General features: G+C 40.9%; 1 protein-coding gene across 4 annotated transcripts in view; it reads right to left on the reverse strand.

Moving 5' to 3' along the window:
- The window catches only part of VGLL3 (vestigial like family member 3), a 28,294-nt gene that overhangs the window by 14,374 nt on the left and 1,049 nt on the right, over positions 1-12,871 (reverse strand). For 2 of the 4 annotated variants that reach the window (XM_069785398.1, XM_069785400.1), the window contains exon 2: positions 4,107-4,359. In XM_069785398.1, the coding sequence (XP_069641499.1) occupies positions 4,107-4,359 (253 nt within the window). Of the gene's footprint in view, positions 1-4,106; positions 4,363-12,871 lie in introns of all 4 variants that reach the window. The other 2 variants (XM_069785397.1, XM_069785399.1) reach the window with 1 other exon arrangement.

A 12,871-nucleotide genomic window follows, 5' to 3' on the forward strand; every position in this document is an offset into this window, starting at 1 on the left:
CATTTTTCCATACATCAATTTGCTCTGATTTAGGCAGTTTATTGAGCCTGATTAACTTCCAATATTGGAAATAAACTTTGCAAATGCACTATGGAAAAACGTAGAGAACTTCTTTTTGTGCCAAACTGCTTCAGAGGCTGCAAGCTTATCTAGCAAACTGTACTCAAATATGGCTTTCTTCAAAAGGTTGCTTTTTAGCAGTGTATTTATGTTGTAATTCATGCTAGAAGACTGGAGAGAGCTTCAAGCATATTACAGAAGACTCGGCACCCCTCCAAAATTGGTGTTGTTTCTTGTTTGTAAATTGTTCCTTGTTACAAGGGATTAGGCTGAGATGGAGAGTGTACATAGCTTACAGTGTTGGCAGCAGGGCTGAAGAAAAAAGCAAATCCAAGCATCTTCATGTCCAGTCTGTTGTTTTCCTCACTGCTGAGCAGAGGAGCACAGCTTCACAATGCATTGCCAGTATGCTGGAAAATTAACCACTGTAATCGAGAGTTTTTGGAAACTATCTGGCTGTTATCTGCATGGAAAAGCCCTAAACCCAAACCATCTCACTTCAAAAAAGCACAGAAAACCACAAAGTATCTGCAGAACAACCTTAATACCAGGAGAGAGCACTTTAAATGACTGGATTTGCCAATATGAATTCATCCCAGATTGCATACCAGCTTGGCTTTACCAATCGTGCAGGTCTAGGCCACAGAAAACACATTTGGCCATCTCCATTTTTCAAACCTGTGCACCATTCACAAAGCCATTACCCCTGTCAGAAACTGTCGTGGACCAGCCCCCACCAAGATACCACTGAGTGTAACTGCAGAGGCCAACCTCACTGGTCAAGGTCAAGTCATGACACTGGAGACACAGGGTCCATCCAGGTTATAGGAACATGCAAGAAAACTTCATCCACCCTGAGTGCTCACAGAGGATGCTACTAAGTATTAAGTGTGCAGCAACCCCATCAACAAGAAGCAGCTCTGTGTTGAACTACAACCCCCAACCACCACACATTTCCATGGTGTTTGAAGGGTCTCCCTTCCTTCCCACCTTTAATACAGCGAGCACAAGAAATTATCTTTACAGATACAATCATGTCAGATACCTGGCCTCTATGGGACATGGCAATGGAGAAACAGCCATTTCAGCACTGTCCTTGAGAAAGAAAAAAAATAAAAATAATCTGAGTAGCTTCCACAGGCTTTCAGGAGTGGGGAAGGAGACATTTAACAAAAATTGTCTGCCAAGAAAGATACTACAGTTACCACAATTTCCTATTTGAAGCACAGGGAGGCAGGGTGATGGCAACATCTCGGATACCACGAAGTGGTGACTAATGCAAATGTTCATGGTGGTTGGCCAACATGCACTGAAAACATGCCAAAGCGCACATGCTGTAAAGACGACAATGTATGGAATTTTCTGTAGTACAACACTACTTCTCAGTTAAGGCAGGAGGGGGGAAAAAAAAAAACCAACAAAAAACCACCACCAAGAAAGAAGAAAAACCACTTTCAGCTATGAAAAACATGTTGATAAAAATAACCATTAAGGTAATATCAGTTTCAAGGTATCACTAGTTTCATTAGCCCCTGCAAAAGATTTCAGGTTGCTACACCTACAATTGAATATTCAAAGTCCATGTTACTGAAGCAAGTTGTAGGGAACTACCTTTTTTAAAAAGTCCATTTTGAAGTTAATTTTAGCCTAAACTGATCAGTATTTTCAACATACAAAAGATGAAAACTTGCTCTTTTCAGGACAACAGGTTCTATTTTCTATACATAAGCAAAATCACTCCTTGAAACAAAAAAAACCCACAATATCACATTAATGATGAAACTACAGTTTCCTCTTCTATCAGGACACTAAAAAAGCCCCACAAGATAAAAAAAAAAACAAAAAAAAAAAAACCAAAACAACCCACACCACCAAAAACCACTACTAATCCCTCCTTTCAGGTAAAGGAGAAATAACGCAGTGAGCTGAGTAGGCAGTTCATGCCCACACTTCCCATTTAAATCTGTACCTTCCAAAATGCAAAAGCTTTTTTTTTTTAAATTTATCTTTGAGTAATTTAGTGACAAAAATTCCAACTACCCATGAAGGTTATTTATAAAAGATCTTCAAGCTAATGATACTTTAACTTCTTTAGGTAACGGGATACAAATTCACATCCATTTGCTGTAACAGCATTTTTGACAACTGTACATGAACCAGAAGACCAGGGTGTTAGTATCGTTCCTTCCCCACTTTTTTTCAAGCAGGCATCTTTCGGAAACTCATTTGGGCCGCATAAAACTCTTGTCAGCTTCTCTTCTATGGAGAAGCAAATACCCTCAGCTTTCTCAGTGTCCACAGCACAGAACCAAGCAGCCCTGCCCAGCAGCCTCCCTAGGGATTTTCATACGGCTTCAGCAGGTGCAGCGACGGCAGAGGGCAGATCCCCTTACTTTATTCCCAGAAGACCTTCAGGACACGCAGACCTCCGTTCCCTGCCGACGGCACAGGGCACGCAGGGTCAGGAGGCAGCATAGCTGAAGAACCCTTATGCCAGGCCACCCTGTCCCCTGCAGGGCTCTCTGGGGAGGGCTGTGCAACCATGGGGGAGGCAGAGAAAAACAGCAGGGCATACCTGAGGCCAAAGAGAAGACACACAACCCCACCCATGGTACGCCTCCGAGCTCAGGGAAGAAGGCTCGCTGTAGGCATGGGGTCTCTGGGGACTGCCTTGATCCCATCTCTAAAACATTTATAGCCTGTCTGGGCCATTTATAAATGCTCCAGTCTCCTTTTTAGTAAGCACAGATTCAATCCTGCTCTCAGTTGACTCAACGGAAAATTTCCCATTAACATTAATGGTCCCGGCTCAAGCCATAAATTCCTCTAGCTCCCTAGCCACTTGTGCTGACCTTTGCTTAAACTTCCTCAGATTTGTCATCATCCTTCTGGAAAGCAAGTCCTTCTGTGCTATTTTTCTCTTCACAGTGGTTTCCAAAAATCCCGTCTCTCTCTGTTATCTGTGACTTTCATCAATACACTCTCACCTCAACATCGCTGGTTATGAACGCCGCCACTCCTACAAGGATCCTCACGGTATCTCTCACTCAACTCGATGCAAGGCCATTGCTCACAACACTTAGTTTGCGTCCCTTTGCCAGCCCACATAAGGATGTGATCAGAAATAACGCAGCTGTAGATCTGAAAAACTACCTGGACCGCCACATCCAACAAAATGGAGATAGTGTCTCACTGGCATGCTTTCTCTAGTCACCACTTTTGAAATCTTATCTGTAAGGTCTACCTAGTATATCTGGCAAGATCTGCTCTTTGTTACATTGACCATGCTTATATGCATAACAAGACATACATGTTATGGCAGTATGCAAATGCCTCGCAGTACCCACCCACCATGTTTCCACTCCCTGCTTGGAAGCGGCGTAATAAACCCATCTTACATATGGGAAGCCAGTGATGACGGCCGTATCTCTCCCGTGAGCTCTGCCCATGGGCAGGCTGCAATGCACCACACAGCTGCAGCCACGTGGGCCAGGGCTTGCATCCGAGCCTGTTCCACCCTGTGCTGGCTCCTCCCTACCTGGAAAGCAGCCATAGACAAATCTTAATTGCCTGGCAAAGTCACCAAAGAAGGCTGCATGGGTCTCCTCATGTCCAGTTAATTGCCTGGCAAAGTTACCCGAGAAGGCTGCTCGGGTCTCCTCATGTCCAAGGCTAGCATCCCAAACAGCTTTGCTCTTGCCTCACAGGCCAAGTTTCACACTCGGGGCTTAAAAATAAGCCCGCAACCTTGCAGCAGACATTTGTGAAGCCACTTGAGCTCTGCCCCGTTCCTTCCAGGCCTCAGCAGAGCTGCAGACTATGGCAGAGAGGGAGAGGGAGACGACTGCTTCTTCTGTGTCCTTGGCACCTCTTTCCCCCTTTTACACTTCAGATCACTCAACCCCAAGAAGCTCCTCAGTTCTTTCAGATTTGAGGGGAATTTTTTCACCTCCACAGAGCAACATTTCAGCTGCAATGCAATATGTGTTACCGCAACACAGACCGAGTAAGCCATACCGCAGAGAGCACGTTACTGCTCCTCTTACCTCTCCACAGAGGACTTAGCCCTGCTTTGCTCTTGGTAAGGGCAGTTTCTGGATTGAAGCTACTGGCTTGGCTCAAAGCTCTTGAAAAGTGTTCATCCACTACTGAACCAATGTCTCCCTGGAAGTAAGTGAAAAGGACGCAGCGAGAGTTAAGGTACTCCATCTCGGCAGGCTGGTCTTTCTCATCCTCCTCTTGCTTGCTGGGAAGGGTCACTTCCAGAGACTCCTGCATCTTGTTGTATACAGCTAACTTCTTCTGGGATTAAAAACAAAACAAATGAGATGTATCACTGATGGCATTCAGTGCAAGCTCAACATCTGGTTTCCTTAAAGAAAAATAACTGAATACATTGAATATTCATTTCATAATTACAGTTGGAATATTGGGATATTTCGCACCGACATTTCACAAAGAGATTACCAGCGCCACTTAGAGTTTTTATTCCTCACACACAGATGGACCTGCTTCTCAGGCACGTTCCACAACCACAATTTATTGACAATGGCTTTCACTCAATACCTTCAAAAGAAAACAGACAGGCTCTGACAATTTACTTCTGACTTCCACCTGGAAAGGATATTCCCATCAGTAAAGGCTACAGAGGTCGAGTCCAGCCCTGTGGAAGGGTGGCCAGATACACAACATCTGCATTTCACCCATGGAGCTGAACACGCACCAGGTTTTGCCAGCCACACTCCCCCACTTGAGAGTACATGGCCCTCTGGACTCCCCACAGCTACTCATGGCTGAAGGTGTAAAGATGGGAGAATGTGGTGCTTCCTGAAAAATTTTCCACTGTATTATCAAAGTAAAAAAAAAAGATACACTAATTCTCACTCACTGCCACAAAAACTTTTGTCATAGGAAGCTATACTTTCAGGTGGTGATTGGAGGGGGGGGGGGGTGAGGGGGTTTTTTTTGTTTGGCTGGTTTGGGGTGTTTTGTTGTTGGGGTGGGGTTGTTTTTTCCCTTTTTTTTTCTTCTTGTTTTTTAAACAACAGCTTCTGGAAACCAGGACAAAAAATCAAGTCATAAAAAATTAAACATGTGATCTGGGGGAAGAGGGGGATTGACAAGTCTGCAAACACATGCAACAAAATCCACCCCAAACCAAAAACAGAGAGAAGCATATAAAAAAATAAAACCAGCACAAGCCATCTGTGAATGGCTATTTCAGAATCTTCTCTCTCTCTCAAATCAAACCTAAATGTCAAAATAAATGTGTGTGAAGATCCATTTTGCATGGAACATATCTTTCAGATGTTCCACTTTACCACTGTTGTCACAGAAAAAAATCTCCCCACAACAGTCAAGCTGCAGGAATCATAGCTTTTAGCTAGCTAGCTATTTCCACAGCTGACTTTACACACAAGCAGCTTCAGGAACCCCAAAACAACTACAGCACATATGTAGAAGTATTTCATAGCTTTTCTATAGAATTACAGTTTGACTTATCTTTTACGGTTTGCTTGGCAACACTTTAACACCATCAGAATCTCTTTAAGTTCACGGCTTTTTTCCCTTTTTCCAAAGTTGTTCTACAGAAAAAGTTAAACAACTACATAGTCTATAAAGTTCCATTTATACAGTAGATACACTTGTCCAATTTAGAAATAATTGAAAGTCATTTTCCAATCTTGTGTACCATCAATATATTTACATTTGGTGCTTTCTAAAATTGTCTAAGCCGATACAAAGTCTCTCATTGTAATACAAAATAGATACTCTGGGGCTAAATCTTAATTATGAATGGTTATTTTAAAAAAAATAACTATAAGAATGAGCTATTGACAAGTGGAATTAAAACCTATAATACTAAAAGCTCATAGCAACTTAGTGAAGTATCTGACATTACAGTAGGTTAACTGATAAACATAAAACAGCTCAGTAATACCTTTAATTCTGATGCTGTTGTACAAACTGCAATGAGGGATGTAAGTAATTTTATTTTACAGTTTGGGATATCCAGACAATGGTCTGTAATTCAAGTAAATCTGTGCTTCACAAAGCAAGTTATACCGTGGCTCTGCTTAGCACGGTATTACTTATTTAGACTTACAGTTTTATCCCAAGGTCCTATAATATAGAAAGAAAAACTGGGATTCATTTAAAAAAAAAAAAAAAAGAACCAAAGATGGGAACAGCAAATTAAAACGGTTTTACTAGAAACTAAAATTGCTAAAATGAAACACAATCTAAGGCTCTGAAAAATATTTTTGCAAATATACTTGCAGAGTTTGGGGTGACCTATACTTTTTTTTGTAAATGCTTTGTGCCTACTGTAGACAAATAAACAACCAAAAAGTCTCCTAACATTTGTTCCTGAAATGCTTACTAATATATCACTCATAGTGAGCTTCATGGTTTTCCCTAAGTAATCACAGAACGATGAGACCTTAGTAAGACAGAAATGGTTATAACAATATTGCATATACGGGAGACATATGCTTTAGAAATCTGTAACACATCTACCTCAGCGAGTTGATCATTCTTAAAGGTGCACCATAACCCAGATCCTCTTAAAACTGCAAAACAAGTTTTTTTCATTTTTATTTTTGGTTGGCTTTTGTTTTCTAAGTAGAGACAAAGTATGAAACAGATCCTTTATACAAGTCTAAATAGATATTGATCTATTACAACATCTCAGGCGCAGTGTATATGCCAGACCTTGAATACATGCAACACACTTTAAAAGTTGACTGCTATCATTATAGGTACACTATTTGTATTTATACTGCAAGTATGCAAATACATATACAAGCACGCAATTATATACAGAAACACATCGTTTAATATAGCCCCTGGCTTGACTTGGTTATCAGGAAGGAAGTCTTTCAATGTTCCTATATAGAGACGGGAGCTCAGGAAATTAAAACTTATCTCCAGAGTCGCTTCTCTGTGCAGGAATGTTCCCCCTTCCACAGCCTAAGAATCTAATTCATTTTCCATTTCAACTCTCTTCCCTCCCCTCCAGTCCACGGGCAGTCATTACAAGATATTCTGAGCAATTGCTGCTTTTGCAAACACCAAATCTGACTTCTTTTTTTTTTTAATAAACGTAAAAAAAGATGGTAGTACTGACGGACAAGTACAAGGCCTTGTGTACAGACTGAAGTTATTTACGGTGAAAAGCTGTGTTTTGTGGTGATTTTTTTGCAAAGGATGAGAGTTCTAAATGAAAAGATTTTTCAAACTGGCATCAAGCCTGTGATCAGATCCAGATCTAATTAATATGTATTTCAGGAAGAAATTATCAGCCTGTAATTACAGAACTCTTTAAATAAAAGACTACAGTGAGACAAAGTGACTTGACAAGTTTTCCTTGTATGCAACATATATACATCCTTTCCATTGTATGCATCCTTTAATAATGTTTTTTCTCCCCCTAACTCCCTCAAAATACCCTGTCTGCACACAAATTCCATATTACTTGTTCTGACCTTAACAGTAATCTTCTCACAGCATTTCTGACTGCACTTGTGTGAGTGGAAAAGCGTGCAAGATCATCAACTGCTAAATGAACTTGTCCCACCATCGGGGGGGGGGGAACAAAACCAAAAAAAACAGGTTAGGTTTCCGATAACTAATCTGGGCTAACCCAGTTTCGCTTCTACTTTTTTCACACAAACAGTTCTGGCATACCTTTAAGCAGGCAACAGTATCTGTAAGATCTTTATGAAGAGTATTTTCTGACCAACACAATGTTATTTCTTGCCTATGTTCAGATCAGCAATACTTTTAACATATTCATAAAACCCACCTCTCTCTTCCTTACAAACTAGAGACTGACATTAAGCAGCCTCTGAAAAACAAAACAAAACAAAACACACAAAATCTCATCTTGGCCAAGACCCAGAATAAGGAATTAAAAGTCAGCTTAGCTTACTGGGAAATAGGGAAATCCAGTGTCTATAGCACCTGATGCCAGCTTAGATAATAGACTTCAGTTTGGGGCTGAAGGATGAGTGGTACAACCTCTGGGTAAATAGTGCTGTACAGCATGGGCTGAATTCAGCTTAAACCAACATTATTTTTGTTATCTCGTATATTCACAAACAGGCTCTTCCAAAGAGAATTTAAACTCTTTAACTGCAAATTGTCTAACAAAAGGAAACTAAAGGTCAATAGCAAATCACCACTAACGTGGGAATATTAAAGAGAAGGTTCATGCTGGAAAAGCATCATCCTGTCTTCTGGAAGAAAAGTGACCACTTTTAGACCAAGAAAGCATGTGGTGCAAAATCTCACACAAAGCCCCCATCTTGAAGATTCCTGTTATTTTCTGACATACCCTATCCAGAATCAAGCAAAACAGTTCTCATGCAGTGAAATTCTGGCCACATTAAAGCCAATGGCAAAAGTCCAACTGACTTCAAGGGTCCCGGATCTCACCCAGGGTGGCTGGTAAAAATGTCAGAGCATTCCTCCTCACAAATTGAAAAAAATTCACTTCCAGCTGAAACCAGCTAGTAGGCAGGAAAACAGAAAAACAACCAAGCACAGTGGAGAACAGAGAAAGTTTTAGTTTAACCAAGTTTGAATCGAAACTTCAGGTCAGCTCTTATTTTTCATAGAAGCTGGTTGCCTATTCCTACAACTTATTATCTCCATACATGCCATCATACAGCATATGGTCCTTTATGCTCCCAAGCATGAAAGTCTGGTGTGCCTGTGGCCACCTGTTACAGATTTTCCATTATGAGAGAAAGAACAGGAACCAAAAATAAAGAATAACTACACTGAGGAAACACTATATGACCCTATCCTGAGAAAAAGGCTGTCATTTGACATAAGCTTCTGAGAAGGAATTTCAGCAACAAACTCAAGGCAAATCACAGACAGTCCTCCATTTGTGGAGCTGTCTGCCAAGCAGGCTCCTAGTGATAACACAGAAAGTATTCAAGGAAGACGACAATTCCAAGCAATGAGGGCACCGAATGCTGGGCCTGAAAGCGGTATTTACAGCATGCCCTGAAAGCATGAGATGCTAACTTCTATGCTTGCAAATGAGCAAGCCAAGAGCAAAGCCACATGCTTGCTTTCAGGTGAGCCACTGGATTTGTAGCCGTAGAGCCTGGAGTTCCTGCTATGCTCTGCTGATGGAGGGAAGCAGTGGATAAAGAATGAATTTATACATCTTTTGCTGTACATCTAAACAGAGGTGTACCATTAAAGTCTAAAGCTCTGTTTTTACATAGATAGAGGAAGATCAAATAGAATTTGGTCCCGTTCAGAATGACAAAGTAAAGCAAGCCAAATTTTTTAAATCAGCAGCGTCTCGTGGGATTAAACAAAACAAACCAACAAAAGCCCCCTCCAGGGCAAGACTTAATCCAGGTTTTACCTCCCGTAATTCTGAAAGTAGCCTTTAAAGGTGAGTTATATAGGTCTGATTCAGCTTCCAGTGAAGTCAGTAGTAGGGCAAACACCAGGCTTCAGACCAAGCTTTGAGAAAGCATCTGAACTACAAAAACTGAAATGTGAAGCTATCTTCTGCTGTTACCTGCTGTGTTAGATACTGAGGACTGCCATGCAGTATAAGCAGTATAATAAGCTTGTCCTCAAAGTTGTAAGCACATGATACAAAGAACTTTACTGAAAAACTAAGTTACAGTACGTGAATTAGGGTTTAGCTACAGCCAGCTGACACAGTGGTAAACGCAACTTGTCCTTGTCTGCAATGTTTTTAGTTTGGAAGGAAGAGTTGAGTTAGTGACCTAATTTGCTAATGAAGACAAGCCCTTATCTGGAAAAAGTCTGTCTACAGCACTGCCAGCAGAAAGTCTGACTCGAGCGTATCACAACTCTTTATGCAAGACTTGATTTAGCAAGGATGGTATTGGCTTAGCTGTCTACATCTACATACCATGGAGAAATTCCAAAACTACCATTTACTGTAACTTCCCATTTCAAAGGTCTTAAGCTCAGCTGTTAGTGAGCCAGGATGAATCCTACCTTAGCCTCAGCTCTGCAGCTTGCTATACGTAGATTGACAGGGTATGGCAAGCCGTCAGGGTGTTTCGTGTCCCCCAAGAACACAACAGGATTCTTCACTGATTATGTGTTTCCAGAGTCTCTTCAAATGAGCAGCTCTGTTACACCCATTTCTTACCCAACCCATAGGAAAGCCAAAACTTACTACTATGGCTGCACAGCCCCTCAGGAAAGCATACGATGAAGAGCGTTTTAATTTTGCCATTCTGCCAGGCTTTACCCTCACGCCCGCATGGCTCCTCAGCACGCACAGGAACACGTTCGTTTCGTAACACCAGCACACACTCGCTCTCTCTTTTGGCAAAGGAATATGGAAACCCCGATTTATCTGTAAAATTAGGGCCACACCCCATTTTCATCAGTTCCTTCTGGCATCATATGAGCGTGTATATATCCATACTCCACTTAATTCCCTCCAGCAAACACCCTGGACTTCAGCAATCTCAAAGATCTAAGGTGCTAAGCCTCCACTCCCATTAACATTCAATAGGAATTCAGGCTTCAGTCCATTAAACGCTTTTTTAAAAAATCCCATCTAAATTAATTTGCCAGCAAGTCTTTTCTTGGCTAAGGATTGGTGAAAGCTAAGCTTCCAGAAATTCTGCATTTCTGTGCAAGGCAAAAATCAGTTCTGTGCTGATTTTAAGGGAGTGAAAACTACAGATACAGAAATGTGGGAATAACTTCAGAGTGGGGTAACTTTAAAAAGGCATGATGGACCATCCTCTGAAAAAAAAAAGTCACTTCTGTGCAACCCAGGTGCATGCTAGTCCATCATTTAAAAGCAATCCAAGATCTGTTCTTTAAAAAAAAAAAAAAAAAAGTCTATTCAAACCTCTTTCACTGCAGAGCAGTGACACAATGCCAGCCACTTGCTAGAGACGTTTCTCCTGACCCATGCATGCAGCACGCGACCTATAGAAACGTGATGAAGTTACCCCTCCAGGGAGACACCGCAGTCCAGAACTGGAGCCTATACATCTGCAACAGCAGTTCCACAGCTAAGGAGCTTGCTTTTCTCTTTGAAGGATACAAAACTGGTAGCGAAAGCTGGCAATTACATATCTGTGACATTTATTACAAATACCTATGAAGATGCACAAGCTTTATTTAGAATAACACACCTACATCTCCTTGCACTGAGAAGGAAAGAAAAGCCAACAGGAGCACAGAACAGAGGAGCTTTCTCTCTCAGAAAACAAACCATTTTACTGGGTACCAAGAGACACCATAGTAGTACAACAACACTGAAAAATGCTTCAATGGAGTCCTTGGATATTTTAAGGGTGAACTCCACTTTATCAGCTCCAATGAAGAGCTTTATTTTTAAGATATCCCACTAATTCATCTTCCCTCACTGTTATTTATAAACCACAGTATCATTTCTAGCAAAGAAGAACATTCTTTAAAATGGTCATCATCCTCACGACGAGTGCAGGAGTGTTTTACATGTTGAACACATGTGTAAGAAGAAATAAAAACCTGGCAGCAGATTCTTCACCCTTCTTTCTTATGCTCTTTAACAGTTGATTAAATGTCCCGGACAGGACAACTCTGAAGAAACAGAGACTTGCAAAATGTCATACGTTACCCAAACAATAAATCTTTCCACTATGACTACAGATACATGAGGAGTTCCTTCTATGTTTACTTTCTTTTTTTTTATTTAAAAAACATTGGATTCAGATAAAATACATAAACTGCTCTAAAGCTCACAGCTGTTAGAATTAGAGGGTGCAACATTCTTAATTCAGCAACAACAGCTTGGTTTTTCAGTCTGACATTTGACTAGTTTGTGAAGTCCCTCCAGCTCCAAATATTTCAGGAGAACTGGCACAAGCAAGATTAACTAAAACAAATTGTCAATAACATGTAGGATAGCAAGGTTTAGAACGTTTTTTGGTGGAAATGGGATACATAGTGCTGGCCACAACTCATGAGCTGTATTGGCTCAACAGAGCTATCTATGTTTCTTGCCTTGCATATCTACCTCTGCTTTTCTTAAGGAGCGTAACCCACAAGAACTCAGTTTATTTAAAATGAAATTTCAAGAAACTTTAGCGTTCATGGGGGTGCCTCTGGGACATTTCGTATATAGTACTGCTTTCAGCTGATGGAGAAACTTCATTATTCCGTTTAAAAATAAAAAGCAATTGCACTTGAGCGTGACACAGCTGCTAACGATCATTTAATAAATTTTCACGTACTATGTGTTCTATGCTCCAGATCTGGAAGAGAAATAGAGCCGATCACCTACAGAGTTAAATGCCAAAAAGTTCACTAAAGTTTCAATTGCCGTTTTCTACTTCTAGGTCTCTTAGTCAAAGGGTCAAGTTATTAGAGATTATTTATTTATTTTCCCTCCAAATCACGCAGGCTAAAAACTGGAGCTCCGGATATTCAAATACTAAGTTCGTAACTAAAATTACTGAAGAGATGGAGAGTTCTGCAAGCCGTGACCTAGATTAGAGAAGAAATAATAACGAAGGCACGCTGCAACAGACAAGACTCACAAGTTTTCCAGAGCTTGCGTTTACAGTGAACAAAGTGAGCAACCTGGAAAAGTTCGCTGGGGTATCATTTCTGCAAGCGGTCTCTCTCTCTCCCAACGATAAAGAAAAAAACCCAATAACACACGACAGGAATTTTAATGTTTCAGCCCATATTCATGTCTCCCAGGCAAGTTGATATTAGGGGTCACTTCCCATGTACGGAGAAAACAATCTTCATGGATAATAATGATAAAACCTTATGGAATGCAGCAACAACC

The sequence above is a fragment of the Haliaeetus albicilla genome, chromosome 6 (genome assembly GCF_947461875.1).
Source record: "Haliaeetus albicilla chromosome 6, bHalAlb1.1, whole genome shotgun sequence".
NCBI lineage: Eukaryota > Metazoa > Chordata > Aves > Accipitriformes > Accipitridae > Haliaeetus > Haliaeetus albicilla.